The sequence below is a fragment of the Coccidioides immitis genome, assembly GCF_000149335.2.
Source record: "Coccidioides immitis RS genomic scaffold supercont3.5, whole genome shotgun sequence".
NCBI classification, from domain to species: Eukaryota; Fungi; Ascomycota; class Eurotiomycetes; order Onygenales; family Onygenaceae; genus Coccidioides; species Coccidioides immitis.
Window position 1 is genome coordinate 1,042,013 of NW_004504307.1, and position 18,628 is coordinate 1,060,640.

Here is an 18,628-nt window from a genome sequence, read left to right on the forward strand (position 1 = left end):
ATAAACTTAGATTCATCTCCAGATTCTGAGCATGTCCTCAAACGTCGGCCTTTCCACTCCGCGTGGAAGCGGAACTTCTGGATACGTCCAACGCAACCTTTCCCTCCTGAAGCCGCGCGACCGAAGCTATGGCGCTCCCTTCCAGCCAGACGCGGATGCCGACGAACGGCACACATTCAAGCAGCGACAGCCGGACAAGCAGATCCTAGAACATGATCGACGGCGACAAATCGAAGTCAAGATCCTAGAGGAGAGGGATAGGCTGGAGGAAGAGAATGAGGAGTTGGAGGAGCGTGGGGAGGAAGCCGACGAAGGTACCGATGGTGAAAAGGGTGCTAGTGAACGGAAAAAGTATAAGTTATCGGAAGGAGAGATCGAGCAGAGACTTGACGAGCTGCGCGCGCGGTTAACCAGGGAGCTGGAGGATGAATTGGCGGGAAGATCTGGTTCGGATCCGAGGGATAGAGATCGTTTCCGTGGGGAGAAGAGGAAGCAGGGCGATTCTGGTGGTGATGGGAGGGGCAAGAGGCAGTTTAAGACGTACCAGGTGCATGAGTTGGCGGAGGCGAAGATCGAGGAGAGTGAACGGTTTAGAAGGGCGCTGGGGATCAAGGCCGATGGAGAAGATTCTCCGAGGACTGGAGGCAGAAGGAGAGATTGGGATAGGCCGGGTCGAGAGGATGGGGGAGATGGGAGAGATGGAAGGTATAGGGAAGATAGAGAAGAAAGAAATGGCGGATACAGACGAAGATATGACAGGGACGAGCCAAGATGATATGAAGACAGATTGCATTTTTTTTTACGGCGTTGGTGGCGTTTGGACCGCCATATTGGAGCGGTCTTGCTGGCGAAACCTGGGGCGATTGGAATTATCTAACCGAAGTTACCTGGTGACACGCCTCTCTTTCCTACACCCAGAGTTGTGAGGACATGGAGCGGACAGCCGCTGCTTCAGTGTGAGAAGACGACAGTGTTTGACGAATCATGATAATAATTTATGTCCTGACACTTAAAGTGACCACTTTTTCCCGTGCTAAAGAGCCTTATCAAAGCCAAAAAATACAACCAACATATAAGCTTAATTCTATCGCTAAACAAATCGTTCGATCACCCATCCTTCTTTTCTATCCTTCTTTTGAATTACCTTTTTTGCGGGTAGAGGCCATCCTACGCTCCCGGGCTCTCCAACCATTGAAGGGATGACCCAGCATTCCCTTCTCTCGGGTGCACCTCCCAGAGAATCCGTCTTTCCAATAGGTTTTCCATATTGGATTAGCGGCGTACCCTGTGCTAACGCCGACAATTGCAAACCACTGACCGGGGTCAAGGGGAACATGCGTACTTTGGGAACGTCACCAATGTACGTCGGCGTTGATTGCTGTAGGTGTGAGTACACCAGATATTGAGGAAGTTCGTTGGGTGACAGTTTGGCCAAATTGGATGAAGGATGAAGATATACAGCTTTCTCTTCTAACTCCTTTGCCCGTCCCTCTCGGGATGCGAAGAGGGTAAAGTAGGGAACATCAATGGCTCGTTTTGGCTTCCGTTCCATTACTGGAGGTACGGGTGCTGTATCTGCACGAATTGCTACTTGATCAATGAAACCCGCTGCAGTTATTTGCTTTAACGCTCGGATTTTCTTGTCTGATGGCTCGGGCAGGCGAGATTCGAAGGAACCAAGCAAACCAGGTTTATTCACGCGGACCAACTCTGATAATTGGCGACGGAGCTGAGCGGCTTCTTTCATTGCATTCGAACGGAGGAACATCTGTGAGCAGAATGTCTCTCCATCGGGGGCGTATGCGTATGCGCAAACCGCAGCAAGGAACTTCAAAGTATCAGCTTTGTCGTCATACTTGCTAAAAATGCGATGAGCTTTGTGGTAAGCTTTCTTTCGGTGCTCTCTAGCGGTGTCTTCAAGTCGGTCAGCATTAGTATACACTTTCTTATCATCATCCCTGGACAAAGGTGACAAATCAAGTTGGCTTTCTTGAATGAATAAGTCTGAGACAGCTAGAGCTGCGACCATCGCAATAACGTAGGGCATACAGCCATGCTGGTGACCGATATACAGCATCTTGCCAAACCTTGGGCTCAGTGGATATAATGTTAAGTGGCGACCAATGTCTGTTATTTGACCGTCCGATGCCAACGCGCCGAGATACCGAAGCAAACTTTCCGCTTTAGCTAGCGCAGCACGATTTGGTGGTGTTGGGAATGGGAAATTAATGACATGATGCAATCCCATACATTTCATTTGCAGAACTACGCCCTCTATCGGCGTCCGAAGGATTTCCGGCTCGGTATATTCTTGGAATGCTTCCTCGTACAGCGCCGAGGAATATAGCCTGTAGCAATGACCAGGCCCAGTTCTACCAGCGCGTCCAGCACGCTGACTAGCACTGGCTTTACTGATCCATCCAATTTGAAAGCTCTGTACGCCTGTAGAAGTATCATACTGCTTCTCTTTGGATCGACCACAGTCAAAGACATATCTGATTCCAGGGATAGTCAAACTAGTCTCAGCAACGTTTGTCGCTAATACTATAAGTCTCGAGCCTTCTGGCACCGGTTCGAATATTCTGAGCTGTTCTTTCGTTGGCAGTTGTGAGTACAGAGGCAGGATATGGACTTTGGTCGTTGAATCCATTGCCCCCTCTTCTTGATCAAACTCATCTTCGTCCTCATTATCGTCGAGTCCTTCGATTTCGATATCACTTGCATCGTCTTCTTCGCCCTCAAGCCTCAAATGTTCTTCACCAAGCTCAATATCTTCAGCTTCTATAGATGCTTCTGCGGCGGATATTTGAACCTTTGCCTGTAAACCATCGGATTCATGGGTGGACTTTAATGCTTGCCTGAGTCTCTTTGCGAGCAGCTTGATCTCGCCCTGGCCGGTTAAGAAAACAAGAAAGCCGCCTGGAGGAAGTTTTCTATGACCTCTGCAGATCTTGCGGTATGCCTCTTCGACGTAATCTCGGTGAGTCCGGCGTGCAAAGTGGACAGTGACAGGATACTGGCGACCCTCTGCTTGAACTAAGGGCGGTGTTCCCTGTTTGAACAGATTCGGGTTTTGGATGAAATCTGATATTCGGAGGGTAGCAGACATAATGACCAGCTTCAGCGGTCTTACGGATGGATTGTCTGCACTCATGGATTTCCTCAGGTCCACTATTCGACTGACCATACCAATGAGTAGATCAGTATTCACACTTCGCTCGTGAGCTTCGTCAATCACTATAATGGAGTATTTGGACAGCGAGAAATCTTGCGCTATTTCTCGTATCAAGACACCGTCTGTCATGAACTTGATTGCAGTCTTGGTGGATACAGTGCTGTCAAATCGAATTTGATAAGACACTCGATCGGAAAACTGCCCTAATTCCTCACCCACTCGTTTCGCCATACTGACCGCTGCGACCCTTCTCGGTTGTGTTACACCTATCATGCCGGGATTGTCACTTTCTGGGTTTCCATACCCTGCTTCAAATAGAAACTGTGGAAGTTGAGTGGTTTTTCCACTTCCTGTTGCTCCCCATATCACTATGCATGAATTGTTATGGATGGCCTCCATGATTTTTTGCTCTTCTCCGACTACTGGCAGCTTTAGACGAGCTTCCTGGATGTCATCGGGGCGGCTAACGTTCACAGAAAAGGCTTTTCTGTCGAGATTTGCCTGGCTTATTTGAAGTTCTGGCGGTAAAGGCTCATCTTCAACTTGAACGGTAGGCCTCGTCTCCTTAATTGCTTGCGACACTTCTTCCGGAATGGGGGCAGGGAGGTGGTGTGTTGGCTTGAAACCAGCGGCGTCGTTGATTTGCTGCACAGCCCAGGCCTTGAATGCAGACTGTCGCGGACGAATCTTTTTCTTCAATGTCCCCTCGTTTTCCAACCCAGCAGAGGTTTCATCGTCCTCATCGCTGCTCTCATCATCGGACGTAGAATCATCTCCAGACACTCCTTCTTCATCATAGTCACTGCTCGCCTTTTCATCTGCATTTGGCTCTGCGTCTTCAACCGCGGCCGATTGTGACGCTGAATCCTCAGAATCGAACCCTTCCCACTCGGGCTCATCCTGCTCGACTGGCTCAAATTTTCGGACACGTTTCTTCCGCTTCTTGAGTATAGGGTAACCATCTGGGCCAATCTCCAAAGGCCGCTTTAAACCACTTCCCATTCGTACATTTGGAGCGACGGCTGAAGCCAGGACATCCCTAAAATTCTTCCCTGCACAGAGGATGGCCTCATCTTCAGAATCAGTTTCGCCAGTACTTTCTTGTGTAGACTTCGGCCCTCCGGCGCTGACGGTTTCCTCATGCGCTCCATTTCGGAAGTGGGTTTCTTTCTTTTTCTTGCCTAGGTTCCGTGAGCTCTGAAGCTGAGAGGTATCTATCTTGGATTTGGCGAGCTTCTTGATAAGTGCCTGATTCTCGTCCTTTTTTAATTTGTTTTCCTAACACATACGGCCAATGTTAGCTCACGAAGTTCTCAGTTTGAACAAAAGCCAAACGCACAATATATTTATCCAGGCGCTTCTGCTTCTTGCCAGATATTTTCGGCTGTTGCGCTCTCAATTCTTCCCTCAGAAGTCTCAACTTTTCTTCCCTCTCCACCTTTGAAACTGGCAGGACTTCGGCGGCATTTGTATCCTCTTGTGGGAGAGCTGCTTTGCCCTCCCTAGCTAGAACTTTATGTTTCCGTTGCCTTGGAACGAATTTCGGCATTTTGAAGAGTAGAGAGAGTTACGATCGGCTAACCGTCCGCCGTTGTCTCTCCGCCGCTTTCATCGAAAATTCGACATATTCTGCCAAGAAGGGCGGTGAAAGCTAACGAGTTAAGCTCAGGAAGCTCCGGCGGGCCAGCCCCACACGGCCAAACCGCCGCTGAAGTTCCGCCACACCGCAAGCGAAACACCACGTCCAAGCCCGTCAACCGCCGTAGTTTTCGCTTTGCAGGCTGCGTTGGGTTGCTTACTTTGTCGGCGACTTGATAGGTCCTCATGGACGTCCTCTCTGGCAATCAACCCGCTCCGGGAGAAATGGAAAATCTCCCGTTTCCAGCACAAACGAGGCAGGCTGCTGGAGTCATAGGGGGCGTTCAGACAGACGTGATGGCAGTATCGTTTTCGGATAAGATTCTAGTGACAATATCGCAGAATGGGAGACTAGCGCATTGGGTGCGATTCCCAATCTAGCCGAATTCTCCTTGAATACTGACATATGGCAGCTGCACGTCCCTCTCGAAAACACAAACCCTGGTACGAGCGGCTACCATACGATACCCGACGAAGGCGACGATAGCTTACTTCCTCTTGCCGAACTGACAGCAACAACGGTGCTGGGCGGACGCTCTGGCGAGTTGGAGAGCATTGGTCATTTATATGCTTGCCAGATCGCCAACGCTATCGCAACGAAGAACCCGAGCGAGAAAAGGCTCCTCGTTGTGGGCCTTGGATTGGACAAGCTGGATGCGGACCGCGACATTTTCTTTGGTATTATCGACCTGGTTCTGCGATGCATATGATGATGGAGAAAGATTTCCCCAAATTTCACTTACATCTTCCCCCTTTAACGCCCACCGTTCGGTGCTTGAAATGTGGGGAGTTTAAAATTCCACATGTAAGATGAAGTAGATCCGCTTCCAAGTCGTGGAATCTGTCCATCTTTGAGGCTGGCAATTATTTACGCCGGGAGATGATTCGACATTCGACAGGCTTACATTTACGCACATAACGAAAGGAAGTAATTTTCCAGCTTCCCGGTCGTGCTAGTGCAGAAGCGTTATAAGTGGAAGCATCACAATCAGAGAGACTGAACGCTACGAGATCTTAAGCAATCCCAAGGGTGTCTAGGGGAGATTCTTAACAATTTTTGATGGGAGTATTGGAAGCTATGATTAATTCTTCTACGATCTCTTGAGCTGTCTTTACTGCGATCGCGATCGAGTTGCACCAGAATGCGCTTGTCATAGAACTGCGTCATGGGTTCATAACTATGTATAAAGCTATCACACAGAGCAAGAGTAGAGTATTATCAACTATTATGGGTACATTCATGGAAAAGAAACTCTAGGAGCAGGCTTTTCACGAGCTTTAGCACGGACTTTAGGCAGTCTGTCTCTTTTCTTCCACCAGACGACCACGCGGAAGCTTGGCAGTGGCTCGATCACGTGCAATGAAGGGCGGAAATGGTGCAGCCGCTCCACGCGCCTGGAGAATTGTTTGCCTGGTTAACACGGGGGTCCGGGAGTTTGGAAAAGGTGGATGCTTCGTCAATTCTAGAAGATGTCCCCATCACAAAACATCACAGTTTTTGTTAATTAGTCCTCTGAAGAAATGTCTTATCCACCCCCTGGCGGCTCTTTCTTCCCCGGCCAGACACCGCTGCAAGGCGCTCAACGCCAGCAAGCCCGTCCCGTCTCCTCCGCTGCCACGTCGCCAGTTTTTATCAAAGCAGAGCAACATCCGCAAATACCGCCGGCTCACTATCCGAGTTACGTTTCGCCGCACCAGCACCTCCAGCCTCAGCCGTTTCCCGGGGGTCCGCCCGCCGGAACTTACCCGCCCCGTCCAGCGAACCAATTCCACCCCGCTCCGCCAAATGTGACTTTGCAGTATGGCGCGGCAGGCGCCACTGTCCCTGCCACACCCGGGCCCTATTACAGCCTGCCAAATCCGTCCAATATATACCCTCCTCAATACCAACCGCCTCCTCCTCCTCCGCCGCCACCGCCGCCGCCGCGGCGACCTACACCTCAGGCTCAAGGCCAACCCGCCCCATCTTCAACAGCATCGCCATATCCCCGGATTCAGATACGTCCGCCCCCCCCGTCGCAGATACAAGGGCCATCAAGGAACACTCAGAAACAAAAGTCTCCGGTACCTCCAGCTGCCACTGGTGACCATATGCAAAGCATGCGCCCTACCCCCTCGAAGCAAACCAAACCAGCGAAAGCGCGCCCCAAGTGTGAGAACCAGTCAATCGACTATCAAGTACTCTTGCTATCCTTGGCAGACGAATACTTTGACGCGGCCCATAGTCAAGGGACTATCCTAGCTGCCTCCCGCCAGGAGGCCGACATCGAACAATATCATAAGCTGATTGCGACAGGGCTATGCTGCATTGAGGCAGTCCTGAGGGTGAGCTTAAGATTGCGGAATTCCTATTCTTCGTCGATGAGTGGAAATGTACTAAGTGCTGTGTTAGAACTGGAGGCTGCAGCCCCGAACGGAAGCTCTTCTTCGACTTCGATATGCGCGTATACTGTATGAGGAGACACACAATGATTTGGAAGCTGAAACTGCATTGAGCAAAGGGGTATGTACAGCTTTGGCGCGTGAGTGTTGTCGATTTCGGTCGCTAACCCCGTTTTGTAGATCGATCTCTGCGAGAGGGTATGAGAAGATATCAGTCCGGATGTACGGGTTAACAAGCTAATTCGTCAGCAGAATAAAATGTTTGACTTGAAATATAGCATGCAACAACTGTTATGTCGAATACTATATAAATCTAATCCTAAGGCCGCCATGAAGGCTGTGGACGGCATTATTCGCGACGTTGAAGCGTATGCATCTCCCAGACTATTTTGCAAAGCTATCTCGCTCTAACTTCTGTAGATACTGCCATACCGCTTGGGAATATGCCTTTCGCTTCCTACGAGTCACGCTCTCTCTTTCTTCTCCGTCCCATCAAGACTTCGTGGCAGCGCTGCATAACTTACAAAAGATAGCCTCCATAGCGAATCGCGTTAGGGACAGAGCGGTCGTTGTCGCTTCCGCAACAATTGAAGCACTTGTTCATTTACAGCAGTCATCAAGTGGCGACTCAATTGAGCAGGCGCAGAGAGCTATCGCAATAGCACGGAGCCATCAGCTCAACGAAAATGTCGCGGACGTGCCGCACATTAGCACGATGATTCAGATCATTGATATATGCTGTAGTGTCCTTGAATATGATATTGGCCAAGCTTCCCAGAAGTTACAAATTCTTCAGAAGAATATGGATCAAAATATCAATAACCCCCTTTGGCAGGATGATGGGTCTTTTTCAATTCCCCTGAGCCGAGAAGCTGTTAAGAATTCAGTGGTAGAATTTGGGGATATCCTTCAGGCGGAGAATGGCAAGATGGTGCTGGTATTGAACTGGCTTCCGGAACTTGATCTCTATGCCTTGTGCTACTTTCTTAGTTCCGTGACGCTGAGCGCAAAGAACTCCCAAGACGGGCATAAGGCTGAGAAATACTTACAGGAAGGATTGCGGATGATCCGAGGTACGTGAACACTTCCCAATCTTGCGCAAGGACCCTGGCTGACGTGCAATGTAATCAGGCAGCTTTGAGTCTCCGCAAGAAGTATCTGAATCTCTCATGTTTGCCAGCGCCCGTCTTCACTGGCGGAGACTGCTTTATTGCCATATGCTCCTTCAACAAATATTTCTTGCCTGTGCCCGGACGGACTGGCAATTAGCAAACCGTACGTTGAAAGAAGTTCAAAGTGCTTCTGCAGAGCTCGGCGACGGCTCACATGAGACTATCTACTGTCTCATACAGTATGCCGCTGGCGTAATATCTCAAGCCACAGGAGATTTGACCAAAGCTCTCGCAATTTTCGAACAACCTATCTTCTATTTGTCGCAATCTGTCAACAAGTTAAGCCGTAACGATCCTCGTCGTGATACTGCAATTCTTGCCGGCCTGAACTGCGTGCTTATTCACCGTGACCCCTCTCGACCATCATATTCAGATGCTGCCAAGACCTTAAGTGCCCTTGATCCGTTTTGCCAAAACAGCCCGAACAGATACGTTCAGGCTGCTTATTCTTTGATAAGCGCCACTATTCAGACCGAATCTACCATGCAGACAAAACGCAATCTTCATCAGTCGTTGCAAGCTGCTACAGCAATTTGCAACAGCCAGGTGACTTGTCTGGCCCTCACCTTTATGAGCTGGAAGTACTTCCGCGGTGTGGTTGGTGAGCAGTCGGAGAAAAGCGCTATGGCTGCCAAGGCTATGGCAAGAAAGACGGACGATAAATTATGGATTAGCGTGACGGATGAGCTGCTCGCAGAGACGCTGGATCGGCAAGGGAAAGCAAGCGAAGCTGTTGCTTTGAGACAAAAAGCAGACAACGATTTAGCGAAACTTCCTCCAGTTTTAACAAAAACTGATAAACAACGGCCGGGCCAATATGGCTCAACTACTGAGATGAAGATGAAAGCTGTTAGAATTTAAGGGCGCACCAGGTGAACGGAGTTCTACATTGGGAGTTACTGGGGCTTTCACAGCGTATCCTAACGGGAATAGGTTTTCCGAAACTATAAAGCACGGAGTATGTTCTGATTTGCCGAATCGAGTTGATATCCAGAGTATAACTATATGAATCTTCCAGAGATTATTATAAGCACACGCAAGAGCGACGGATAACGTAGTGCGTGACCATAGATGCCTATTACTCGCAAAGCTTCCCCACATCAATGTGCTTAATCTTGAAATGATATAGTGGCATCGTGAATTGGAAATAAAGAAAAAAAGAAAAAAAAAAAAAAAGACCTATATATGTACACACATTAATACATCGAGCATAGACGACAGTGCCGAAGAGTAACAAGTAGATGCAAAAGGCCCGCCAATTCCCAAAACGCCAATTCTTTTCGCCGTCCTCGGGTCCATCGACCTCGAATAAACACCATGCAACATGTATATGGGTAAACGGGTGCAAATACACACGCATACGCATACGCACACGCGCACGCAACAATGGGGGAAAAAAAATATATCGGCACAAACACAGAAAATGCAACGGTTTAAGCCCCACGAAAAATCTAAATTAGGACAATGGGACGGGACCATCCCAAAATGCAAGGCCAACTCTTTTTCAAGTTCATCTTTGAACATCTTTTCCAAGTTAACCAACGCCACCCCAAGCACCCCGAATTCGTCTCGCAAGTTGCATATCCTTCTGCATAATGGTGACTCTCTTAGCGTGGATCGCGCAGAGATTCGTATCCTCGAAAAGATGAACTAGAAATGCCTCCGATGCCTCTTGTAGAGCCTGGATTGCCTGCGATTGCCATCTAAGCTCTTCACCGACTTCGGATGGTAGCATCTCCATAGCAACCTCTCGAACAAGGCGTGCAAAGGGGAGTTTGAGAAGAAGTAGATCCCATGAGCGTTGGTATCGTCGGATTTCTTTAAGGGCGACTGTTCCTGGATGATATCGGTGTCTTCGCGTTGGTGGGAGAGGATCACCCGCTAGAAAAAAGAGACTGGGTTAGAAATATTTAAACCGGCCGGGGTGGTGTCCACGCCGGGAAATAAAGAGCGCAGCAAGGTGTCACGTACGTTGTACGTCCGATTGTCTGGAAGATGTGGCTTTCTCAGCTCTTCCAGGGCCTCCCCCTCCCCCTCCCCTACCCCTCCCCCTTCCTCTTCCTCTTCCTCGCTGTCCTGCTGGACTTGACTTTCCTCCCCGAGACGAGGACGCTGTCCCAGCCTCTGGTGCAGCTGCTGGTGAAGAGGCGGGCGCTGCATCCTTTGAGCTTTCCGCCTGACCACTGGTTCTTCCCGTCGACCCTCCGGGCACGGTTTTACGCCCACGACCCCTCGGGGCCATTGTGTATGGTTAACCTGATATCTTGTGGACGTATATTAAAAGGTAGCCAGGTCAGGGGGTTTTATCGGACAATCGCGTCTCAAATGTTTTCTTCGCGCATGTGCAGTAAACAAGGAAGGATCGCGAACTCGCGCAATTGCTGAATTGGGAGGTTCGGGGTTAATGTTAGTCAGCTGGAGCTTGCGCCGTGCTAGGTCAATGAGGGGATGGGTACGGAGTATATTCTTAAGGAATTGAAAGGAAAAAAAAAGCTTCAGGCTCGTGAATTGCGGTGGTTGGCGATCCCCAGCCATCGCGAAAGAACGCGACGTTTTCTGCACTGCGCTGCCTCTGATTGGCCGCACAGTGGCTTTTCCCAATTAACGCGAAAATTCACGTGTAACTGCACTAGTACAAATATGGACAAGTGTTTCTACGGGACATTTTTAATCCGTAAGAACGGATAAATATTATACCGATATCCAATTAGTAAGCAAGAGTCTGCCATTACGCCATGCGGTGTTCAGTCGGAATCGCATTTGAATGCCAAAGGACAGCTTGCTATTCTTTCACATTTGCCTTTGGGCTTCTTGCCGTCTTCATATGCCATCTTCAGAGCTGGCTTCGCCAATTGCCTCGTCCTCTGTGTTTAGTTATAAGTGTCGCACCGCCATACGTGTTTGCCCCTCAAACCAGGTATTAGGATATCCGCCATGGCCGCGATTTGGGGGAATGCCGGGCAGCCAGGCCAATTTCCTCTGGAGCAATGGTTTTACGAAATGCCACCTTGTACGAGATGGTGGACAACTGCGACAGTAGCAACATCGGTTCTCGTACAATGCCACATCTTGACGCCTTTCCAGCTCTTCTATAGCTTCCGAGCTGTGTTCGTGAAATCACAGGTGAGAATGTCCCGCCTTTGCTCGATTTATCAAAGTGGTTAATTAACTGCGTGGTTTCCGATTAGTACTGGCGCCTTATTTCGAATTTCCTTTACTTCGGGCCACTAAATCTGGACCTCTTATTCCACGTCTTTTTTCAGCAGCGGTACTCCCGCCTTCTCGAAGAGTCATCAGGCCATTCATCAGCGAACTTCTCATGGATGCTTCTATACGCTACCATCGCCCTCCTTACTCTGTCCCCCTTCCTCTCTGTCCCATTTTTGGGACCCGCACTCTCCTCAAGTTTAGTCTACATCTGGGGACGTCGAAATCCAGACACAAGGTTGAGTTTCTTTGGTGTCCTTGTTTTCACTGCGCCATATCTTCCGTGGGTGTTGATGGCGTTCAGTCTTATTGTGCACGGTACTATCCCTAAGGACGAGATATGTGGCGTCATAGTAGGCCATATTTGGTACTTCTTCTCGGATGTTTATCCTCCTCTTCACGGCGGACATAGGCCGCTAGATCCACCGGCGTGGTGGAGACGATTGTTCGAAGGCAGAATGGGTACAGATAGGAGGCAAGAGGATCGAGGGACCCATGCCAGAAATCTCAACAATGAATTTGCAGCAGCCGCAGCACCGGAGGTCGGATAGTGTCGCCCTGAGACGATATTAACCTTCCAAGTACCCTGCAACAACTAGTTGTTCACCCCAACGCCTTGTACGCGTTTGACTTTTGTCTGAAATTTTCGCCTTCATCTCGACCATTTCGTCTATGAAAGTAAGAGCTGCGTGGTCAAAAGGAAGTTTGGCATGGGGTCCTTTGTTTTTGAAGCAACGAGAATCTTTCTAAAAAGCGATTTCGATATCATACAATGGCGTTACCACCCTGGTTTTGTATCAGCACGATTCCCACCTCGGCGATGGCGTTATCCCGGGAGTCTGGCTTATATTTGCATCCCTCTTGACTTTGGTCATGCTCAACATCTTGCTATCAATAGAGAGAGTACCGTATCGTCTATTTTTGTTTCTTTCTTATTTTTGTTTCTATTATGGAGTACAGGGAAGTAATCGTGCACTAAATCATTGCTTTAGCGCTACGGAATGTGAATTCTCCAGGTTTTGGGCTTCGTCCTGGAAAATCTGCTTTATATATATTGCTTATCTTTGAATTGAAGGGTTATCCGCTACGTGTTTCCATCTAGTTCGTGTCATTATACGTATGTTTGGGATTTCTCGCGGAGACGTAGCCTATCTATATGATTGCGGCGCTGTCCGTCAGATCCGAGAGGTGAGATTAGAAGTTCAAATCATCATTATGATGCTTATGTTATTGGCTTTACGAGGATTACCCCGATGCAATGTTTAAACTGACGACCTGCGCTTCGACGTCAAAACTGGAAACTTGGGCAGACGAAATGGATCCGGATTTTCAATGCTTCGCTCGATTTTAATACAGAATGCATGATCCAAGTACTGCTTATCAGACGATGGAGTATAAAGCAGATATCAACACCACGGGCAAAGCAGGCCCATGGCCCAGCTGAACACTACTCCAATCCCATGTAACAATGCCTTCCACCCGCAAATCCCGAAAACAAAAAAGAGATGGGTGCATGCAACAAAAGGAAGTACGAAAAGTGTTGGAATATTCGTTTTCTTCGTTGTGGCTGGATAAAAGAGAATGAAAAAGAAGAGAATACAAGACTTAGAAAGTTGAACTGATTAATATGCATGTACGGTAGAATATAATAGTTAGCGTGGATGGAGAGAGGCATGCGGATTAGCCGGAATCAGGGGGGAATCGCAGAATGCAAGAATGCTTTTGAACGAGGAAAGGCCGGGCTAACGAATTCAAAGAACAGAGAGAAACGAAAAATGAAAATGTGGCTCGTAACTTGTTGTTTCAGCTGTAAAAAAGGGTTAGGAAGAATTGGAATTGATGACCTGTTCGCAAAAAGCGAAGACTTGCAGATTCTGCCTGGAAGAAACTTCCTCCAAGAGAACTGCAGTAGAGAAGCCAATGTCAAATGCAGGACTCGTTATCAGTCTGCTTTGACAGAACTACATAAAGAGAATGAGGTATTAACACAGGCGCTGAAAGGAGAGAACTAGCTGACGTACCTATATATCCGTCGAACAAAAGCGTACGCCGTTAGAAATCCCACGGTTCCCGTCAACAAACCATAAACGGTGCAGCCGAGGAAGCTATATCCGAAGAAGAGCAGGCTCGAGACGAATCCTCGTATATGGAGTCTCGTTAAATAGTACCAAATACACAAAAGGAAGATCCAAAGAGCGCTGCTTCCTCCGGTAATGAAGCTCTGCCACCACCACCGGTGATTTTCGGCGCTTAGCTGGCAATAGGTGGCTATGATCGTGACTTGGCTAACAGTGATGATCAAAACTGTGCACACCACGCTCAAATAACCGAAAACGTAGTAGTGTCCACTCTTATCCTGCATAAGGTTCCGGAAGACAAAGAGCAATTCCACAAAGAGAACGGCGAACGGTGGGAGCCCGGTCAGAAGGGTACCTCGCACCGTCCTCAAATACCAAGACTGGGGCGGAATCTGTCGCGGGATGGCATTTGTGCGAGTAGGGTGTTCCCAGGGTGTTGTTCGCTCATATCCGTACCAGCTTCCGGCGTAAACCAAAGGAACTTGGATGAGAAGCCAGAGGGCAACAAGACCAACTAGCGTGCTAAATGGGATTGCCGTACTTGAAGCCTGGGCCCAGACAAACAGATTAAGGAAAAACACCAAAGCGAAAATCAAGCCTGGGAAGAGCAATGCCGTCTAGGATACATTTGTTAGTACTACCAAACCAAGCAGCATGATTTCATCGGGACGTACTACAAGCGTATTTTTTTGCCAATTCCTGCCACCGAATGTCTTGTATAGTCTCCCTGAAAAGTAACCCGAGAATGTGCCGGCGAATACGAATAGACCCATGCCGACACTCACGAACCCGCCTCTGAAGCTAGGATTCAAAACTCCGATACAGCTCAAAGCGAGGAGGCCGGTTGCCATGAAGAGGAGTTGCATTCCAGATCCCACCAGAGGCGCCAAAAGCCCGCTGTACGCGGGCACGCGGAACACATCGCCATGAAGGCGTTTCCATGAGGCCACTTCCTCTACCTCGTCATCGGACAAACGGTCCAAGTCATCGTCGGCGCCTTGCTCAAGAAGACCGCTAGACGACTTTTCGTCTATGCGTGGGGTTTTGGGAGTTCTAGGAGTTCGAGTCCCACTCCTTGAATTACGAGAAGATAGCTTTAGTTTCCCTTCTTCCAGGGATCCTTCTCCACGTCCTCTGCCTTCTCCCGCAGTTCGACCCCAAATAACAAGCACAACAAAACCCAGTACCGCGGAGATCGTTAATGAATTCAAGATCGCAAGCCAGTGCGTCATCTTTCCATCTTGATGGCTATAGAAATATAGATCCCATCGGTTTGACCACCTGATGCTCTCATCCTTCCGGAAATAAACGGAGTACGAATATGGGATCGTGATGGAGGCACCGTCATCAACATCGTCGTCGTTTTCGGGCAAGTATGACGAACCTGGATATTTTTCTGCCAACCGGGTATTGTTCGGAGCGATATACAGTTCCAGACGTTCTTGCTTTACGTGAACCTCTTTTGGGCATCCGTTGGCGGAACGCTGAACATCGCCAATGCTTTTAGGGTAAACTTCGAATCCGACAACGACTTTCCCACCATGCGCGCCCGCCTTTCCTGGTGCGCTCCGCCAGCGGATCACAAAAGTGAAATGGTTGTGGATAAAGTACCGGGGCGAACGGCTAGCGGGGGAGAAATCCTTGTACCCAAGCTTGAAACCAGAGGAATAATATCTCTTCGATCTATCGACCGAAACAAAACTCGTTGCACCGGGTAGATTGTCCATGATCCATTCCACCATATAGCCGTCTGAAATAAGATTCTTTGCGCGTTTGACGTCCTTGCGGTCGACCTTGCGCTGACATAGGAACTGGCAAGCGACGTCTTTCCCCATGATCACTTCAAAATCGGAATTCCTGATGCGATCGCCACGCAGAACCTCGCCGAGATTGAGAGAGATACTGTGGCCGCTGGCAAAGGGGGAGCTGGCGTGTGTTTTGCCACTCGGGGGACAGACAAACGGGAGATCGAAATACGCATACTGGAATGGGGAGTGATCCGAAAAGATCTTGTTCACGAGGACGGGAATTCTCTCGTTATCGCGGTAGCTCCGTATTGAATAACCTTTGAGGATATCGCCCAGTCAGCCATTCCCGTCTCGTGTGCCAGGGTGCGGAACTTCCAATGGGTACTTCGCAGTATGAATCTGGCCCTTCTCACATACCAGGAATATAGAAAGCTCGAGCAGTGGACAGGAGAAACACGAATGCAGCCAGCATGGGCCATACGCGAATATCGAGTGCCATTTCGATAGGTTTTTTTTGGTGGGTGCCGGGGCGGAACGAAGTTCAGAAATTCGGCCCGTGGGCGGTTGAGGCCGCTGAGATATATGCTGGAGTAACGCAATCTAGATGTTCGACACAAGTACAGGAAGACGGAAGATTGGACAGTAAGGGAAACGATCAGGTGTTTGGGCGAGAGCGAGCAAGAATTGAGCGAGTGTAATCGGCGACAAAACGCCGGAAGTCCGGGGTAAAACGATAGAGAAAAAGGGAGGATGATCAACGGTGGTGTCAACGCATCAACCCGATGGCAAGATGCAAGATACCATTGCCAAATATCTGCCGACGCGGGAGGCCGAGGGACGGTGACGTGGGTTACACGGCGGTACTGAATACAGGGTTCACAGACTGCAGACCAGCATGGAGGGACGGCCGCTCTCAGGGATGATGAGGGTGAAGGTGTATGAAGCAGTAATTAATAAGTTATACAAGCGTAATTGGGGAGTTGGCGACAAGAGTTGAGACGCAGCCATGGATGCGCCCATTTACCAGCGTTGATTCGTCGGAAACCGTCTCCAGCCCGTTGAGCGAATCATAAGTGGCAAAATATTACACTAGTAACTTAAGAGTACTGTGATTGGCTGGAGTCGCTGCCAATTACGGTCGTGACAGCGTAACTTAGATTTTGAGGCTGATAAACTTCGACATGTGGAGGGAGCAAACAGAGAAGATAGCTGGAGGACGACAAGAGCATGCTGATAATACACAAGGGAACAGCTGGAGGGTGTGCTGCAGCAGGGGACACTTGGTTGCAAGCATAAGATGAAGACATAACTCGTAAAAGGACATGGCAAAAATGCAACAAAACCAAGATCATACTACCACTTCCTTCTGATACACAAATTCGAGGGGGAAAAAGAAAAAAAAGGACAAAGGAACAATGGTCGCTTATGTATTGTTCAGGAGATATTCAACCGCTCCTTGGACACTTCCGCCTGTTCTTCTGAGTGCCTCAATGTTCCTTTCAAACTCATAAAATCCCATTTCATTTAATTGCCGAAGTTGCTCGGCATATCTTTCCTCTGGTGGGCGGTTATCTTGTGGAGTTGGGCTGCCCTGGCCCATCAGCCCAGGGAAGAGCGCCGCAAATGGGCTGGCACCGGCTTCAGCATTCGAGGCATTTTGACCACCTCCAACAGCCTGCATTAGCTGGTTGAACAGGGTTGGGTCTTGTAAAAATGGGTTATTCGCAAGGGCCGCATATGGGTTCTGACGTTGCTGGCTCGTGGTCTGCCCGGCAGGCGGTGATGCAAGTAGCGCCGGGTTAAACAAGGCCGCAAAAGGATTTTGTTGATTCTGGCCTGGCTGGGTACCTTCGGCGGTTGACGAAGGTGCAGTGGTGCCCGTCGAAGCGCCCTCTCGAGGTTGATTCTCTTGCGTACCTGTAGGAGCAGGGCCATTGCCCGTTGGCGCACCCCCAAACGCTGCGTTGCCAAAAAGTGCCCCGAAAGGGTTTCCCGCTGCACCCTGTGGAGGAGGAGGAAGGCCAAAAAGAGTAAAAGGATTTGGGGCGTTTCCGGCATTATCTCCAGTATTGCCCGTCTGTGTATTCTCTTGCTGGCGATGCTCATCTGACGTCGTGTTTGTGACTCCAGGAGCGGGAAAGGCCGCATTCTCCCCGCTTCCGCCTCCAAACGGACTTAAACCAAACTGCGATTGCATCTGAGCCATCTGACGGAGCATATTAGGGTCCGTTAACATCCTACGGAATGCGGGCGATTGCATCATTTGTCGAACACCGGGCCCCATATCGCGCAACATCGGGTTTTGCTGGATCATCATATCTAAGAGCTGAGGGTTCTGGAGAGCTTCGTTCATCATGGATTGGAATTGGGGATTGTCAAGCATATTTATCAATTGCTCGGTACTAGGAGGTGGGCCCATCTAGTTGTGGTGGTTAGAATTAATCAGTATTTGGCAGGATGCTTAAGAACTTACTCCTCCGTCAGGCCCAAAAAAGGATGCTCCTGGAAGTTGCATATTGTAGCCAGCGAATCTTGCTCCGGTTAACCCGGCCAGGGGGTTGTTTCCCGTGCCGGCTGCGATATTGGTTGGAACTCCGGGTGGCGGTGCTTGGGGTGCCGAGCGGCCAGCAGTTGTCGCGCTGGAGCTTTGCGAGCTTTGCTGCGGGGGTTGATTACTGGCAGCGCTTTTCACCAAATGAATTGTATGGCCATCTTTGACATTATACGTTGCAAGTGTATCGTGATCCTTCAGGACCCGGCCAGAGTAAATAAGACGTTGGCGCGCAGGAGGGACATCGGCGTATTGTGGCTCTGAGAGCTTGACTTTCAGATCCCCAATCTTTGTCGACGGGGCTAGAGTAAGAGAATATTTTGCATCACTTGAGGTTTTCACAAGGAAGGTAATCGGCGACTCTTCTCCAACCTCGCCGTTGTCCGCCATCGCTACGCTTAGAGATGCCGAAGACCGTGGAAGTCCCACGCGGGGAAGGGAAATGGCAGATGCTTGTGCTTGTTCACAAAGACTGATGATTTAACAATTAGGTGAGAGACAGTGTTAGAATGCACAGCCTCCTATAACAGAGCACAGGAGAGCAGCATATCAATGGAGCAATGCAGATTATCCAAAATGACCGGTTGAGACGAGTAGGTGAGGTGATCTCACTCAAAGGTGGCTACGGGGGCCCAGAGGTGCTGGACGCGCATCGAAGTCAAAAGAACTCCCAACCT

The 18,628-nt window shown here is 49.4% G+C and overlaps 8 protein-coding genes across 8 annotated transcripts; 4 read left to right on the plus strand and 4 right to left on the minus strand.

Moving 5' to 3' along the window:
- Nucleotides 1-31: 31 nt before the first annotated feature.
- On the plus strand, nt 32-775 carry CIMG_10219 (pre-mRNA-splicing factor CWC21; the record flags this gene model as incomplete). Its single annotated transcript, XM_001239196.1, has 1 exon — nt 32-775. One exon carries the CDS (start codon nt 32-34, stop codon nt 773-775), a length of 744 nt encoding a protein of 247 aa, XP_001239197.1.
- A 315-nt stretch (nt 776-1,090) lies between these two features.
- Nucleotides 1,091-4,746, minus strand: CIMG_10220 (DEAH-box RNA helicase; the record flags this gene model as incomplete). The annotated part of the gene is made up of 2 exons (XM_001239197.2): nt 4,515-4,746; nt 1,091-4,453 (listed from the first exon to the last, which is right to left on the minus strand). The coding sequence occupies exons 1-2, from the start codon at nt 4,722-4,724 to the stop codon at nt 1,091-1,093; spliced, it is 3,573 nt and encodes a 1,190-aa protein (XP_001239198.1). The 5' UTR covers nt 4,725-4,746.
- Nucleotides 4,747-4,922: 176 nt separating this feature from the next.
- On the plus strand, nt 4,923-6,065 carry CIMG_10221 (proteasome assembly chaperone 3). The gene is made up of 2 exons (XM_001239198.2): nt 4,923-5,176; nt 5,227-6,065. Exons 1-2 carry the CDS (start codon nt 5,000-5,002, stop codon nt 5,521-5,523), a joined length of 474 nt encoding a protein of 157 aa, XP_001239199.1. The 5' UTR covers nt 4,923-4,999; the 3' UTR covers nt 5,524-6,065.
- Nucleotides 6,066-6,234: 169 nt separating this feature from the next.
- On the plus strand, nt 6,235-9,544 carry CIMG_12532 (uncharacterized protein). The gene is made up of 6 exons (XM_004444676.1): nt 6,235-7,138; nt 7,206-7,316; nt 7,376-7,393; nt 7,448-7,563; nt 7,616-8,268; nt 8,327-9,544. Exons 1-6 carry the CDS (start codon nt 6,335-6,337, stop codon nt 9,226-9,228), a joined length of 2,604 nt encoding a protein of 867 aa, XP_004444733.1. The 5' UTR covers nt 6,235-6,334; the 3' UTR covers nt 9,229-9,544.
- Nucleotides 9,545-9,851: 307 nt separating this feature from the next.
- Nucleotides 9,852-10,812, minus strand: CIMG_12533 (histone H3-like centromeric protein cse-4). Its single transcript, XM_004444677.1, has 2 exons — nt 10,339-10,812; nt 9,852-10,248 (listed from the first exon to the last, which is right to left on the minus strand). The coding sequence occupies exons 1-2, from the start codon at nt 10,607-10,609 to the stop codon at nt 9,902-9,904; spliced, it is 618 nt and encodes a 205-aa protein (XP_004444734.1). The 5' UTR covers nt 10,610-10,812; the 3' UTR covers nt 9,852-9,901.
- Nucleotides 10,813-11,179: 367 nt separating this feature from the next.
- CIMG_10224 (ER-associated proteolytic system protein Der1) lies at nt 11,180-12,661 on the plus strand. Its single transcript, XM_001239201.2, has 2 exons — nt 11,180-11,490; nt 11,556-12,661. Exons 1-2 carry the CDS (start codon nt 11,302-11,304, stop codon nt 12,123-12,125), a joined length of 759 nt encoding a protein of 252 aa, XP_001239202.1. The 5' UTR covers nt 11,180-11,301; the 3' UTR covers nt 12,126-12,661.
- Nucleotides 12,662-13,051: 390 nt separating this feature from the next.
- Nucleotides 13,052-16,306, minus strand: CIMG_10225 (multispanning membrane protein). Its single transcript, XM_001239202.2, has 4 exons — nt 15,818-16,306; nt 14,327-15,717; nt 13,596-14,269; nt 13,052-13,535 (listed from the first exon to the last, which is right to left on the minus strand). The coding sequence occupies exons 1-4, from the start codon at nt 15,897-15,899 to the stop codon at nt 13,517-13,519; spliced, it is 2,166 nt and encodes a 721-aa protein (XP_001239203.2). The 5' UTR covers nt 15,900-16,306; the 3' UTR covers nt 13,052-13,516.
- Nucleotides 16,307-16,490: 184 nt separating this feature from the next.
- CIMG_10226 (deubiquitination-protection protein dph1) lies at nt 16,491-18,477 on the minus strand. Its single transcript, XM_001239203.2, has 2 exons — nt 17,874-18,477; nt 16,491-17,819 (listed from the first exon to the last, which is right to left on the minus strand). The coding sequence occupies exons 1-2, from the start codon at nt 18,339-18,341 to the stop codon at nt 16,824-16,826; spliced, it is 1,464 nt and encodes a 487-aa protein (XP_001239204.1). The 5' UTR covers nt 18,342-18,477; the 3' UTR covers nt 16,491-16,823.
- Between the last annotated feature and the right edge of the window lie 151 nt (nt 18,478-18,628).

What these genes read in the sequence shown, in the direction of transcription:
- CIMG_10221 (XM_001239198.2), top strand. Translation starts at nt 5,000, where the DNA reads ATGGACGTCCTCTCTGGCAATCAACCCGCTCCGGGAGAAATGGAAAAT. An exon ending in ATGGGAGACTAGCGCATTGG is followed by an intron (nt 5,177 to 5,226) that starts GTGCGATTCCCA and finishes GACATATGGCAG; the next exon opens with CTGCACGTCCCTCTCGAAAA.
- CIMG_12532 (XM_004444676.1), top strand. Translation starts at nt 6,335, where the DNA reads ATGTCTTATCCACCCCCTGGCGGCTCTTTCTTCCCCGGCCAGACACCG. An exon ending in GCATTGAGGCAGTCCTGAGG is followed by an intron (nt 7,139 to 7,205) that starts GTGAGCTTAAGA and finishes GTGCTGTGTTAG; the next exon opens with AACTGGAGGCTGCAGCCCCG. An exon ending in AGGATTGCGGATGATCCGAG is followed by an intron (nt 8,269 to 8,326) that starts GTACGTGAACAC and finishes CAATGTAATCAG; the next exon opens with GCAGCTTTGAGTCTCCGCAA.
- CIMG_12533 (XM_004444677.1), bottom strand. Translation starts at nt 10,609, where the DNA reads ATGGCCCCGAGGGGTCGTGGGCGTAAAACCGTGCCCGGAGGGTCGACG. An exon ending in CAGACAATCGGACGTACAAC is followed by an intron (nt 10,249 to 10,338) that starts GTACGTGACACC and finishes TCTTTTTTCTAG; the next exon opens with CGGGTGATCCTCTCCCACCA.
- CIMG_10224 (XM_001239201.2), top strand. Translation starts at nt 11,302, where the DNA reads ATGGCCGCGATTTGGGGGAATGCCGGGCAGCCAGGCCAATTTCCTCTG. An exon ending in CTGTGTTCGTGAAATCACAG is followed by an intron (nt 11,491 to 11,555) that starts GTGAGAATGTCC and finishes GTTTCCGATTAG; the next exon opens with TACTGGCGCCTTATTTCGAA.
- CIMG_10225 (XM_001239202.2), bottom strand. Translation starts at nt 15,899, where the DNA reads ATGGCACTCGATATTCGCGTATGGCCCATGCTGGCTGCATTCGTGTTT. An exon ending in TCGAGCTTTCTATATTCCTG is followed by an intron (nt 15,718 to 15,817) that starts GTATGTGAGAAG and finishes ATATCCTCAAAG; the next exon opens with GTTATTCAATACGGAGCTAC. An exon ending in GGCAAAAAAATACGCTTGTA is followed by an intron (nt 14,270 to 14,326) that starts GTACGTCCCGAT and finishes AATGTATCCTAG; the next exon opens with ACGGCATTGCTCTTCCCAGG.
- CIMG_10226 (XM_001239203.2), bottom strand. Translation starts at nt 18,341, where the DNA reads ATGGCGGACAACGGCGAGGTTGGAGAAGAGTCGCCGATTACCTTCCTT. An exon ending in TTTTTGGGCCTGACGGAGGA is followed by an intron (nt 17,820 to 17,873) that starts GTAAGTTCTTAA and finishes CACCACAACTAG; the next exon opens with ATGGGCCCACCTCCTAGTAC.